Source organism: Mesoplodon densirostris, chromosome 14, assembly GCF_025265405.1.
Source record: "Mesoplodon densirostris isolate mMesDen1 chromosome 14, mMesDen1 primary haplotype, whole genome shotgun sequence".
Classification (NCBI taxonomy): Eukaryota; Metazoa; Chordata; class Mammalia; order Artiodactyla; family Ziphiidae; genus Mesoplodon; species Mesoplodon densirostris.
Window position 1 is genome coordinate 70,950,230 of NC_082674.1, and position 14,978 is coordinate 70,965,207.

Sequence of the window (14,978 nt, forward strand, 5' to 3'; positions counted from 1 at the left end):
TCTCCTTTCCAACCAGTGCTGGCTCCCCCCAAGACTGAAGGCGGTCCTTTGGGAGTCCGGCTGTTTGCAAGGGAATCTCCCTGAAGGCTCATCTCCTGCCACCTGCCCCCCACAATCCATCCTCACAGGAGCTCGGTGTCACCAAGAGTATGTGCCCCTGGGGGGTAAACAGGCTCGCCCATCTTTCCGCAGTTCTGCTTTCACTTTGTTTTTGGCCTCAGAGGATGAATTCCTTTCTTGACAGCTCAGTGGCACATTTAAGAACATTTTTAAGAAGTTCCATCCAACATTTTGAGTTACCATCAGGTGGGCTGTTCAGAGTATCTGGTCTTTCACAGATGGAAATGGAAGTCCTGGTCTGGTTCATAACGTTACTGAAGGGCAATGATGATGAAGCAGAGGTAGGGAACAGACACTGGTCTGCTTCGTCGAGTAGTGTGAAAGCGGGGAGTAGAAAGCTTAGATCGGTTGTGGTTTTGACTGTTGAAGGGCAGGGGCCTCTAACGGGAGATGCATAAGCTGCTTCTAAGAGAGCCAAGATGGAGGTTACTTCTTTCCCAAGGAGAGAAGTCCAGAGAGGGCAGTCAAGAGCTGGGTTACAGTGGCATCAAAAATATCATCCTCCCTGCTCTGGCTCTGTAAGCACACCCTCCAGCCCAAGTAGGCTGCAATCACACCTACAATGCCTGTCCTTCTTAAGAAGCTTGCCCAGAGCTCCCAGCCAACTTCTGCCCACCTCCCTCTGGCAACACGTAACTCCAAGGGAGGCTGGGAGTTTAATCCTTAGCTGGTTCCACTGCTGCTCGAGCAAAGCTGGGGAATCCTGGCCCTTGTTAGGCAACTAGCAGTCCCTGACACTGGATCCAAACACTTACTGCCTGAGGCCCCACATCAAGGGAGACGCTGAGATAGACGATGACTTACTAGAACAAAGTCCTAAAGAATGTGGAGGAGAACAGGGTCAAAAGTATAGAGGTATGGCTTAGCCGTGGAGAGCAGACCCATCTTGACTGGACATTGAACACAGAGAAGACGAGGCTACTGCAGGGATGGGCGGTGAGACTGGCCCCAGGGAACTCCTGGTAGCACATGAGTGACAGTTCCCCTATGGAGTCACCAAGCGGGGGCAGTCTGCAGAGGGCGGAAAGCTCGGACCATTGGCTGTGTGAACGTAAACATCAAGAACACCTGTCGAAAAGGCTGTGTTTATTTATGAGGAACAACTCGTTTCCATAAACAGGACAAAACCACTTCCACAGGAACACGCTTCTAAAGTAGGCAACACAGGGGACTTCCCTGGTGGTGCAGTGGTTAAGAATCCGCCTGCCAACACAAGGGACACGGGTTCGAGCCCTGGTCCGGGAAGATCCCCCATGCCGTGGAGCAACTAAGCCCATGCGCCACAACTACTGAGCCTGTGCTCTAGAGCCCACACGCTGCAACTACTGAAGCTCATGCGCCTAGAGCTCGTGCTCCGCAACAAGAGAAGCCACCACAATGAGAAGCCCGTGCACTGCAACGAAGAGTAGCCCTCACTCGCTGCCAACTAGAGAAAGACCATGCGCAACAACAAAGACCCAAGAAAGCCAAAAATAAATAAATTAATTAATTGAACAAAAAAAAGGCGACACAGTCAAAACACATTTGGCCTGTCACACTTGAAATGTACTTTGGCAAAATCTGGGCTTGTTATATAAGAAAACAGAATTTAAAGCTGGAAGTAATAAATTATGAAAAACTGAGGCATTAGTGACAGAGGACCCCCTTCTAAGCAGTCCTTTCGCATCTCTCATCAAGTGTCTTTTGCATCCAGGATGACTTCTCTGAGGCACTTCGGGAAGAAGCTGCCCCAGGAAGCCGTTCTGTCTGCAACCTCAGCACAAGAGGGTGTAAATTCAGGTTTGCAAGGAGGTAGGTGTATACAACCTAACCGTATCCTTTTTCTCCTCTACAAAATAAGGAAAATAAAGAAGAATCAACTGTATTTGATTATAATCAGCCCTCTGTATCTGCAGGTTCCGCATCTGCGGATTCAACCAACCACGGACTGAAAACCCTCTGAGGACTGGAGAGCGAGCTGCGAGGGACCTGAACATCCGAGGATACCCCACGGGGCTCCTGGAACCAACACCCACCGATGCTGAGGGGCAAGAGTCTTATGCCATCTCACTTCTCCCAATTACTTACTATCACAACTTCCTGGAACCACTTCTCACCAATCCTAGAAAGGGTTTCCTAGCACCTGTTCCACAACCTTCCCCATACACCTTTCTTGCCAACACCAGGAGACAGAATCTCAGGATCTTTCTTGCCGGTGTTCCCTGGTCGCTGTGTGTTTCTGCTGTGGAATGAGACAAACTCAATGCTTAAGAGCCAGGCTGTATCACCCCTACCATATCACAAATGCTCCAAATGCAACAGAAAGAAGTTAATGGTAAGTAACACAGCGAAGTCTCCCAGAATTAACTAACCTGCAGAAGTCTGCACGACAGGTTCGAAATCACGATACTAATTCTAGGACAGACATGCTGCTCTCTCCCCCTTTTAAAATCAAGTTCAGTCAGAATGACTGAACAGCTTCCTGGGGCCTGAGAGCCATGTGGCCAGACAGAGCTCATCAACCAAGTCCATGGACACCTGAGCTTTTGAGCGCAAACCAAGTGCCCGAGTCTGGCATGGAGGCAAGATTTCACAGGAACACAGATCAAAGAGGCGCAGCATATGTAGAGCATCACACCCTGTACGGGCTGCGCAGTGGAACGAAGTCTGCTGCCCTGTCACGGTGGCCGCAGGCCCCGACCACATTCAGGCACAGCTCTCTCCCCCGGGAGTCGTGTGCCCCGCAGCCCTCAGGCCAATGCAGCAGCCACGCCTGCACCACCGCACTTCACTCTGATGGCAGCTGACAACAGAAAATCTAACCCATGGGACCAGGAGAAGAGTGACAGAACTGACCAAGCTGATTTCAACCCTGCAACTAAACTTTCATGAGAAACCCTTCAGGGAAGACTATGACCTGGAGTATGTGTTCATCAGCAGTGCTGGCTCTCAAGTGTAGAAAAACAAAGTCACTGACACAGATCATTCTGACAGAGCAAATGGGTCACAGCTGCTTGTTATTTTCCAAATTACGGCAAAAATAAACGACAATAATCTGAAGGAACTTTGCGCCCTCTCCGATTCATACTTTTAAGATTCAAACCAGCACTGAGTACTACAGCACTCAACACAAGCATTAGGGAATAACAGTTCCCCTAATTATTCTGTTAATGTCAATTTGACAAGAAGTGGTAAATGCTAAGAGGATTCTGGTTCAGAAAACATCTTGCTAGATTTTTTACTGACTGATTGAGATACACGTTATCTATTTATGTGTGTGCTTATATCTATTTCCAAAAAAGAATTTAAGGTGACCTTTTACAGTAACAGACTGACATCTCAACAGCCTGAGACAAAAAATTACTTTAACCAGAAAAAATATTTTATCCCAAATGGCAGTAAATTGGAATCTTTCAGTTATTGCTTTGATAAGGCAGTATTTGTTTCCCAAAAATTATTGCCTATTTCTTCTAAATAGGATAAATACTAAGACTTCTTCCTAGCAATTATACCTTTACTTTATTTGAGTTAATAATCCTGCTGCTACCTCTATAAAAGAATAAAAACAAATAATAATATAAATGCAAAGCTTACCTTGCCATTTTCCACTGTATAATTTACTCACATTACTAAAAAGAAAACCCCTCCATATTTCTTCTTTTATAGTTTTATGTGAACAAATAGTGAACAGCTTTACAGCTCACCTAAAATACAAGTGAGGAAAACATAGACACCTGCCATACTAATATCTGGCTTTTATTTTTTCCTTAAGGAAATATTATTAATTTAAAAAGAGAGTTCCAAGAAATTTAAAAGGATTCCCAGCAATGATTACTTCTGAGATCTATGAGATTTGAAACATAATTATAAAAGGCTAAAACCAAAGTATACATTACTACTTGTCCTTTTAAAAAAAATTCAGATGACGTGTCACATCAAGAAAGCTCATCAGGTTACCAGGGCCGCAGCCTTAGTCATCTTCGGAATCACTGTCCCTCCTGGCAGGAACGGAGCACAGCACGGAAGAAAGCAGCACATCTTCTATGGGTTTCTTAGGGTTTTCCTCCAGGCTTGTCTTGATTGCTCCAGACTCAGACAATTTCCACTCCAACTCTACATGATAAAGAAAAAGCAAATCGCCTAAGACACAGTCTGCATGGGGCCCTCAAGCCACAGTGTTTTTCTAAGCAGAAACTACAATCATCAACATTTGATGACAATTTAATTTGAGGGCCATATTTATAAGGTGCCTGGGAGAAAGGGAAAAATCAGAGCCTTAAGAAGGAAAAAAATACCTGCAAACACTTTTTCAGAAGATGAGGTCAAATGAGATATTACATACATTTGAACCTCTATGATAACTAAAATAAAAAACAGAGACTAAATCTATCTTCTAACAGCTAGTTTCTCGGCTTGCACAATTTCCCAGAAAAGAAATCAGCATGAAACATGTAAAGGAAATACTTTTCACAGTCCTGCTGGCACTCTAATCATTGAATCTAAATTTAGTTAACAAAAGGAAATTCTTAAACCTCATGTCCAATATCTCAACCTATTAGAGTCAAAGGCTCAGTGTATGATGACATCCTAGGTCTGATACATTTGTTCCAAGTAGTAATTTTTAAAAGTACCAGAAAATAAAGAATCAGTGACTAAAGGCTCAGCTCCTGTATTTTATGCTCTTGTAATCAGTGAAAATCCACATGGGTGTGAGACCTTGTGAAGCACAATCAAGTGATGTATTTTTCCACTGCAGAAAAGACCCCAGGCAGGACTGAGGGACAGTTGAGAGATTCTACTACAAATAGCCTGGTTAAAGTGATGCTCTACCAATTAGAAACTTCTGTTAAAATCTGAACACCAATTTTACTGAAATCGTGTTAATTCAAAGTGCTCCACCAGTATTTTCAGCTCTAGGTACCTTGGTTCAGTGTGATAAAAATTCAACAGATTTCTTAAAAATGATTTTTTTAAGATTTCTGATTCTTAAGAATATATTTAAATTCACACATATGTATAAATGAAGGTATTTAATGTTACTGTTCATTTATATGCAGTAATCATTATTTTATAAGTTCACTAATCCTCAAATGAAACTTTTCCTAGAAATAAAAACTATAATTATTATTGTATACCTATCTGTCTTCCCTCATGGTATGTGCAAAAAGACCAAAGTAAGAAGCAAACCCATATTTAGTTTGAAACGCCATGCCTCTGAACAATGGAATAATGCATAACTGATGTAACATATATGTGTGTCTATGTATGTATGTATATGTTTACACTTTTCCCAGTTGAATATCTTACATAAAGAGTTACATAAAGTAGAATATAAGGTCATATTTTAACACACATTTTTAAAGACTACTAACTAAAGTACAGCTGGACATATTATTTCACTAAACAGATAAAGAATTTAACTTATCAAGAAACCTGCAGGCCTCAGCTTCTCTCTCTCATGTTATATGTGCATATGTATTTTAACACCTTCTGTGTAACAGGCAGAAAAAAAAAAAACATATCCTTCAGGAGTTAAGAGGGAGAATAAACTTTTAATTTAAAAGCTACTATTCAACTGAGAAAAAATTTCTATAGATTTATATATATGTACATTTGTACATATGTAGATACATATAAGCATGTGTCACTAATAATGTTCATCTGAATTAAACAAGAAATGAATGATGTGATCTTGAGCTACTAGTAAAAATGAACATATTCAACCGTAGGGACAAATAAAACACATCAGACATTAATATTAAATATTTTAAAGTCCATTGTGCCCTCTTTTAACTGAGAATTACTAGAGCCCAGTTGTAACTGCCCCCAATGACTTGTCTAAGATGACAGATTCAACGTGCTTCTTCCCTTTTTACAATCACTCGCATGAGGGCAAAGGTGAATCTGACAAGTCATCCTAACGTGTGTCTAGAAAACAGGCACCCCCGTCAACAAAAGCATCTCCTCCCCATCTCCCACGTGCACCTCAAAGAGGCCCTTACCGTCCATTGTCAGGTTCATGCCACCAAACACCAGAGGTCCAATAAATTGAGCCTTGATATCACCTTCAAGGTACACAAATATTGTGGGCAGATTCCTATCAGGATAGTTGGGTATGCAGGTGGTTGAAATGGCTCTGATAAATTTGACATCAGGAAACTTCCTGGCGAGTCCACTAAAGTGCTGATTTATCAGGGCACAGAGGGGAATCCTATAAAAATAGAAACAGAAGCCTGTGATTCTCCATTTGTACATAATAAATCTCAACTACCCTTCTGCCCTACATAAAACCTCAAAATGACTTCACAAGTGATTCTGCTACTCCAGCCAAAATGAAGTAACATTTAGAAAAAACTTTCTAACATGTTTAGGCAAAGGGAGGAACTCAAAATCCAAAGCCCAACTTAATTTGACTGAAGAATAAGTTAGAAACACAGCTCCAATGTAAAAGGTAACTGTCTTGCTCTTCTATAGGCGAGAGCATTCAAGGCTTAAAATGTGTGATTCAGAAAGCATTTCCTGCTTCAAAGAAACTCCCTACACAAGCATTAGACTCCACAGGATGGGAATAAAATTGGAGGTGGGAAGCACCGGGGATCCACTGCCTCACTCGCCGTGGACAATTCTCACAAAGGTCATCCTCACCATCGAGGAGAGTGATTCATTACATGGAATTGTGAAATGCCTGAGCTTCTCCAGAGGGACAAGTGACTGAGGAATTCATTTACAATTAAAAAAAAAAAAAGTCTCCTCTGCTACACTGTAACAAAGGCATTCCTATTAGTCACATATTAATTTGAAAGTCTTAAGACAAAAATTAGGCTATAAGGTTTGGGCAAATCAGCAACAAAAACACTAGTTAAAAAAACAAAAAACAGGGCTTTCCTGGTGGCGCAGTGGTTGAGAGTCTGCCTGCTGATGCAGGGGACGTGGGTTCATGCCCCGGTCCGGGAGGATCCCACATGCCGCGGAGCGGCTGGGCCGGTGAGCCACGGCCGCTGAGCCTGTGCGTCTGGAGCCTGTGCTCCGCAACGGGAGAGGCCACAACAGTGAGAGGCCTGCGTACCGCAAAAAAAAAACCAAAAACCAAAAAAACCTCCTGGGTGGATTAAGCCTGAGATGTTCAAGATATAAATTCAAATTAACATTTAAATACAGTCATGAGATCAGCTCACCCTTGTCTGTAAAGGTGCAAGATGACCCACAAGCCCTCACCAGCTTTGGTAACTTCTTGAATATAATCCTTTCCTGAGATTTCCAAAACTTCTCCAAATTTATTCTTCAGCTGGGTTGCTTTCCACTCGGCCAGTCTTTGCTGCCTGCACAACAGAAGGAAGAGAGAGACATCTTACAAACACACACACACACACACACACACACAACACCCCTTTCACACAGCAACCTTTGTAAAGGTCCAGGTTTATTTACTGATTTGCCAGATTTATTAATGTTTCAAAGGACACACATTTTAGTGCCACACAAAAAGCCAAGCAGTCCCTCTGGGTGGCACTAACCTGTACATTGCAACTGCACGTTCGTCTTCCTCATTAAATTCGTCTTCATTATCCTCCAGTTCTTCCAAAGTCATGTCTTCATAAGTTTTCACTGAATGTCATTGAGTTGGCAAGAAACCAGAAATATAAAAGATGAACAAACACACATTTTGGTTTTCTTCCCTTTACTCTTTTCCTAAAGGAGTGCATGCAACACCAAAAGATCCCCAGCCCACCAAAACCCAAATAAAAAGTACTTAAGGTGTTACACTAGTAAATAAGAAGGGGAGGGTGCTTTTAAAAGACAGCTGCTGGGGCTTCCCTGGTGGCGCAGTGGTTGAGAGTCCGCCTGCCGATGCAGGGGACACAGGTTCGTGTCCCGGTCCACATGCCGCGGAGCAGCTGGGCCCGTAAGCCATGGCCACTGGGCCTGCACGTCCGGAGCCTGTGCTCCGCAACGGGAGAGGCCACAACAGTGAGAGGCCCGCGTACCCAAAAAAAAAAAAAAAAAAAAAAAAAAAAGACAGCTGCCGGCCTGCCTCTCTTACCTCCACATAATAAGGATAAAAACGGGAAGTTTCCCAAGTTTATAAAAGAGGAGAGTTGTATTTGCCTGAGCTAACCTGGCCGGATCTTAAAGCACAGACATTCACGGACAGGTGCATAACAGTTCTCATGCCTCTGAGGAGATGGGACGATACCCACTGAGGTCCTCCCCAGCACACCCTTCCTAGAGTGAAAGGGCTACCCCCTGGTCTTCTCTTGTGAGTGCCAGGCAGCTCTACCTTTTCTTTTAATCAACTGCTATAAAATCTGTATTTTGTTTTTATTGCCATAAACACCCTTGCTTCTTGACATCAATCACATCAGGCTTTTGTCCCCAGACCCCCACCCCATCACTACCCGAAACTGCTCTTATCAAGGTCAATAATGACCTCTGTTTTCTCAACGGATGAGCACATCTGACCCAACCCATCACCACCTCCTCCCCAAAAGCCCACCTTCCTCTGGCCCCCTCTCCTCCCCCCTCTATGGCTGCCCCTCCCTCAGGCCCTTTGCTGACTGGACTCCTTTTCTTCCTTATCGATACCCACTCCCTTGGTTGACCGCATCTCACAGCTTTAAATACCAGCAACATGCTGACAACTCCCGAAGTTATGCCTCCAGCCCGTATTTCTCTGGCTTGGGACAGCATCCCCAACTGCTCCCTTACCATCTCTATTCGTCTAACAAAAATCTCAAAGTGACCACGTGCCAAACAGAGTTCCTCATCTTACCTCCAAACCTGCTCTTCCCCGAGCCTTCCGCATCTCAGTTGGTGGTCACTCCGTCCTTTTGGCCGCTCGAGCCCAGAGCCCTGCAGTCATCCTTGACTTACCTTCCCTCACACCATCATGGGATCCATAAGCAAATCCTGTCAGTCCTACCTTCACAATACATCCAGATCTGGCCACTTCCACCCACCGCGCTGCTCCAAGCCAATGGCACCACTTGCCAAAGGTACCACTGCAGCCTTTTCCAGACTGGTCTCCCCACTTCCTGCCTTGCCTCCCCACAGTCTGCACTCAGTAAGGCAACAATGGGACGGTGCTGTCCACACAGAGGACACGTCACTCCGTTGTTCAAACCTCCAGTGACATCCACCTCCTTTGGCAGCAAAGCCAAGGTCCATATACTAGAAGCTACAAGGTCCTAATGGTCCGAGCCCTCGCTGCCTCTGTGCACCTCCCACCACTGCCTCCCAGTCCTGCTGGCTTCCCAGCGGATTCTCCAACATGCTTTCCACTTCTCACTCACCTCCCTCAGGTCTACTCAACTGCCAGGGGGCCCTCTCTGACCCTTTCTGCAATTATACCCATCCTTCCTCCGGCCCCTTCCTGCCTTATCTTCCTACATTTCACTCACGTATCATTTACTGTCTGTCTCTCCCACTAGAATGTAAGCTCCAAGAGGACAGGGGCTTTTGTCTGATCCGTGCACAGCTAAAGCCCCACTGCCTAGGAACAACACCCAGCACACAGCAATCCTTCAGTACACATTTGCAGGATAAACGCTTTGTAATAAATCCGTCTCTAAATTAGCTCTCACATGTCAACAGGGGACAAAAGGCCTAGCCCCTGTGGTCAATGGTTCTCAAACTTTGGTGTAAATCAGAAACTCTTTGAAGCACTGGTTTAATATGCAGAGTCCTGGGCCTTACCCCCAGAGATTCTGTTTCAGTAGGTTCTGCGTGTTGTTGTGTGTGTTTGTTTGTTTGTTTTGGGACAAGCACCCCAAGGGATTCCGATTCAGATGATACAGCTACATGTGAGAAAGCCCCTCTCCTAGACCCTGTACACTGCAAACATCTTATGCTTCCCCAAATCAAGCTATTTTAATATTCGTAATCAAACCACAAAGATAAAGTATACCCTCACGAGAATACAAACACTAAAAACTTTTGAGCAGATTTCCAGGACATTATCCAAAGTGAATCACAGACCAGGAAAGTCAAGACTTGGAAATACTTTCCTCGGGGTTATCACGTGCTCATCCGACACCGACGAGGAACTGTGGAAAAGGAGGGGGCCTCTGAAGTCCCCCTAATTCTATGGCCCAGCAAGCTGAAGCCAGAGATGCCCTGTGAGCCGCCTGAGATCCCAAAGGCAGCATCCAGCTCAGCACTCCAATCCCTGGCTCCCAGCTCTTGCTCAGAGGATCCTTCTACCAAAGCAGTTAGAGGCTTGGCAGGTTGTCTCCTAAGCAGACAGACACGCAATAAAGAGCATCGGCGCGCTCACCGATGGACTGCTGAAGGACCCGCTGCTCCTCCTCTTCTGCCTGCTTCTCCAGATCTTTCAAACTCTCCTTGGAGGGCAAGATGCCCTTTTTGCGTAAGATGTCATTCCACTCGGTGTCTGCATTGGGGTCCTAGAGCCGGTGGACCAAGGATACCATGAGTGCCAAGTCCACTGTGGAGGGCGCCATGGGTAAGGAGGGGTCACATGGGAAAGCGGTGGGAAAGGGAATTCACACCAAACTATTCTGTGGCCTATTTCTGAGAAAGTGTCAAAAGACCCACAACCACTGTTCCAATCTTCCTGTCTTGGGGTATAAATCAGGCTATGATGTGCAGATCGGCATCAGTGCTAACAGCAAGGCTCTGACCTGGCTTCTGGTATTTTCATTAATGACTTGGAGTGCTTCACTCGGCAGATATTTATTAAACACCTACTATATGTAAATTATTGTACTAGATGGTAAGAAAGCATGGTGAATGCCAAAGTCATCTATTTTACAGGTGAGAGGAAGAGACAGGCAATGAATAATTAAATATACAAAGAGATATATTTCAAATTATGGCAAATGCAATGACCAACAGGCTGCTGAGCTAGAGAGTTCCAGGGGGCCTGCATTCCACAGGATGGCCAAGGACGTTCTTGCGGAAGAGGTGACGTTTAACCATGACTGGAGGGTGAGACGAAACCACAAAGACGAGTGAAAACTTAGGAAGTTACTTTCCAGGCAGAGGGACCAGCCTGTGCAAAGGGCCTGAGTGCAGAGATCAAGCATCCTAAACTCCCGAGTGGCTGCAGGAAAATCAGAGGGAAAAGAGCCTGATTGACTCTCTAACGGCCAAACCTGAGAGGAAGAGCTGAGACCCCGTGGAAGAGCTCACAGCGGCTGACGTTTATTGAGTCCTAGGTGCTGGGACCCTGCGAAGCCCTTTACCTGTATCTACCTAATCCTCACAAGCCTGGGACAGCCACAGCGCCAGGCTGGGACAAGTCAAATTTACCAGGATCAAATGTGAGAAGGATAAATGTCGAAGTGGGCTTTTAGCTCCAGAACCCAGCTGCCCAAACCCTGGTCTGGCACTGCTTGGCAGGAAGACTGCTAACGGACCTGGTCTGGAATATGAACCCGGGGAGCTGTGGAAAGGGCACTGGGATAACCAGGCTCCAGCCCCAGCTCCTTGTCCCAGTCTTGCTGAAATATGTCAAAAGAAAAACTAACAGAATCCTTTCCACAGGGTGCTCAGGAAGGAGGTGACGTTTTTAAGCCAGGACCTGAAGGACAGAGAATGCAAAGGAGGCCAGGGCAGCCCTGAGTTTCCTCTTCACCAGACGCACTGGATTTGGAGATGATCATCTCTCCAGCCCCCAACCAAACCCATACTAACTCCATTTCCCTTTTGCCACTGAGTCAGAGATGAGTCCCTCAGGATTCCTGGCCACAGCGAGCTCTGGGAGGCAGCAGAATGACCTCCGGAGAAGGGTCCTTCAACAGTGACCAAACTGAGTTGTCAGAGATTTTCTCATAAAAGCATCCATTTCCACGGTGTCCTTTTTTTCCACTTTTCCGTGGGTTTTAGTCAAATTCCATTAGCAAATTCCTGATACAATGAAAGAACAAAACTGGGGGATGTGGTTTTATCCATTTTAAGATGGAAAGTAACTGGGCTGCGGGACCCTCGAGCTGAGCTCTGGAAGCCAGGGAGTCCCGAGGGGGCGCACCTCAACCTGAACACCAACGTTGGGGGGCGGGTGTAATAACCCCTCACCCTGCTCTAGGTGGAGTCAGAACACGGGTTATGTTATGGGACATCCCGGCCCCCAGGAGGGACCCTCCACTCGTCCAAGCCTCAGCTTCCATCCGCGAAGGGGTCCACAACGCACCTGCTCAGGTGCTCGCTAAGAGAGTTAACAAGTAGGAAGTAACTGTCAGGTAAGACCCGGAGAGGCCTTCGCAGGCCGCACGGGAGACGAGCTCAAGGAGAGGCAGCCCCCAGGGCTGAGATTCCGGAGTGGGACACACGGCGTGGGGACGCCCAGCCCGCGGACCCCCGGGACCACGCCCGCCCGTCTGCACCGCGCCTGCGCCGGCCTCGTCTCGCGTGGCCTCCCCGTGTCTGCGGGGCCCGGCGCTTCCCACAGGTCCGGCAAGGACCGCCGGCCGCCGGCGAGGACCCAGCGGGGCAAACGAGCGGCCGCAGCCTCCAGACGTCACGCCCCCGGGCTTGCTCACCTGCATTTTCTCACAATTCCTCCGAGCCCGGCCGGCAGCGGCCTACCCGCCCCTCAGCTCTCTTCCGCGCACGCGCGCAGCCGCCGCCCCGCTTCTTCTCCCAGCCCGGCTTTCGCCCCGCCCCCCGGGAGCGAGCTGGGCGGAGCTAGCGGGAAGCGAACTCTCTCGTCTGAGCCTGCGCCCGCTTCTCAAGAGACTGGCGCGGAAGCTGTGCGCGTGCGCGAGGCAGGACACGCCTACAAGTGTGACTCTGAGCCAATCCCCGGGCGCTACCGTATTAGGGCAGGTCTTCGGCCTCGGAGCCCTGGGGTCGAGGGGCCGTCCGCCGCGGGCTCGAAGGTGTCTGAGGTCTCTGCCCAAGAAGTTAGTAATAGAAACGCGTTTCAGTGATTCAGTGTTACAACTAAAAACGATGCAGGGTTACCTAAAACAGAAAGGTGAAAGTCTCTTCACCTGGCTGAGCCTCAGGTGTTTGATATTTGCAGAAGTGCTTAGCCCTTTGCGGGGCACACTGGAGGTACCGAGTAGAACTCAGCAAACTGAATTGTAAGATACAGGGGCTGAGCCCCAGGCTTCTGTGTATGCAGCACTCGGAATTTGAGTTAAGAAAGCAATACTCCTCCCTGCACATCTGAGCTAAGTGGCCGCCTCCTGGCAGCTTAAGCAGACACAGGTAACACAGACCCACACATCTGTAGGGTAGGCTTGGACTCTCAACTTTGGCTACGTTAGAACCACCTGGGAGCCTTCGCAAACTGCAGCTACCCTGGGGCTCCATCCCCAAATTAAATCTCTAGCAATGGGACCTGGAACTGATTATTTTCTTAAAGATCCTCAGGTGTTGCTAATATACACAACCATTGATATAAAGTGAATCAAATGACTCCTTGAAGGCAAGGAGCTTTGATTTAATCATTTATAAGGATTCTTAACATTAGCTAACTCCTTCCCACAGAATTATAGGTCACTTAAAACATTTGGTTATTCATTTATTGGCAGCAAACTGTGAATGAATTTTCCTGGTTTCACCAGAAAAGTCAGGCCCCAGGCTAGTTTAGAGTGGTTTTGGCCCAATGCTAAGCTTAGTGTCCTCCACAGCACTAGAGGGGGTGCTGTTTTACCCTTTTCTCTTTCCAAGCCTTGTTACTTCCGGAGGCCGACACTCACCTCCACCCCGTGATCCCTCTCTCCAGAGGAGATTAACAAGCCAAAGGCTCAAACTCTACTGCCTTCTCCTCTCTCAGAGAAAGGTGCCTCTCCCACTTTGGTCAAAGACTCTATCCTCCCATGCTCCAGACTGCCGTCCCTCCCACCTCCCCAGAAACTTCTGTCCATCATTCCATCACTCTTAGCTCTGGAGAAAATAATTAGGGCTCAGGAGAAAAAATTGGAACTGTAAGAATGGAAAAAGAAAAGAATTGGAAAAAAAGATTTCTATTTGTGGGTGATATGATATGATAGCATACTTGGAAAACCCTGGGAGTATTAAGTCTTAAATTCATACTAACAATCTGAGAATTCGGTATAGGAGCAGGATAGTAAATTAACTTACAAAAATCACCTTAGTCTGTATTTATAATAACAAACTAGAAGATAAAATGAACCCTATTTACAGTAACACCAGAAAAGAAAAATAAGCACCTAGGAATAAACTCAAGAAGTACATAAAAACCTACGTGAGAAAATTATAAAACATTCCTGAAGATAACGAAAGTAGACTTGAATGAATGGAAAGAAATCCCTCATTTTGGGGTGGAGTGACTCAACATCACAGAGATGTCAGTTTTCTCCAAGTCAATGTGTAAAATTTAACACAATCTCACTTTAAAAACCTAACAAATTACTTTCTGAGGCTAGACAGGTTGATTCTAAAGATTTTATGATAAAATAAACAACAAGAATGGCAGACTGAGGGGACAACTAGCCCAACCAGATTTTAAAACAATGTGGTATTGATGCAGGAATAGACAAATAGATCAATGGAGCAGGAAGTTCAGAACAAGTCTGGAAATAGAGCCAAGTGCATACAAACAGTAGTGTTTGCTTTAGATGGCATCTCAGTCTGCTGGGGTAAGGGGATGGGCTCTTTAATAAATGGCGTTGGGGCAATTGGATAGCCATTTGAAAATAGATAAAATTGGATATGTACTTCACAGTGTATATTAGATTAAAAATTAAAAGCTAAAAGTACTAGATTAAAACATGGGATGATTTCTTTATAACTTAAAAATGGAAAGAGGCTTTGATAACTATTACTCAAAATCCAGAAAATCAAATTTTAGAAAATGACAGATTTGACAGCACTATTTACATTAGTCAAGACATGGAAGCAACCTAAATGTCCATTGACAGAGGAACGGATAAAGAAGATTGGTACAT

At 45.8% G+C, this 14,978-nt stretch overlaps 1 protein-coding gene across 1 annotated transcript; it reads right to left on the reverse strand.

Moving 5' to 3' along the window:
- Positions 1-3,836: 3,836 nt before the first annotated feature.
- PDCL3 (phosducin like 3) lies at positions 3,837-12,724 on the reverse strand. The gene is made up of 6 exons (XM_060117695.1): positions 12,600-12,724; positions 10,373-10,502; positions 7,614-7,704; positions 7,275-7,418; positions 6,102-6,310; positions 3,837-4,212 (listed from the first exon to the last, which is right to left on the reverse strand). Exons 1-6 carry the CDS (start codon positions 12,603-12,605, stop codon positions 4,070-4,072), a joined length of 723 nt encoding a protein of 240 aa, XP_059973678.1. The 5' UTR covers positions 12,606-12,724; the 3' UTR covers positions 3,837-4,069.
- Positions 12,725-14,978: the final 2,254 nt, after the last annotated feature.

What these genes read in the sequence shown, in the direction of transcription:
- PDCL3 (XM_060117695.1), bottom strand. An exon ending in CGTGCAGTTGCAATGTACAG is followed by an intron (nt 7,419 to 7,613) that starts GTTAGTGCCACC and finishes TCTGTTGTGCAG; the next exon opens with GCAGCAAAGACTGGCCGAGT. An exon ending in TTGCACCTTTACAGACAAGG is followed by an intron (nt 6,311 to 7,274) that starts GTGAGCTGATCT and finishes CTATTTTTATAG; the next exon opens with GATTCCCCTCTGTGCCCTGA.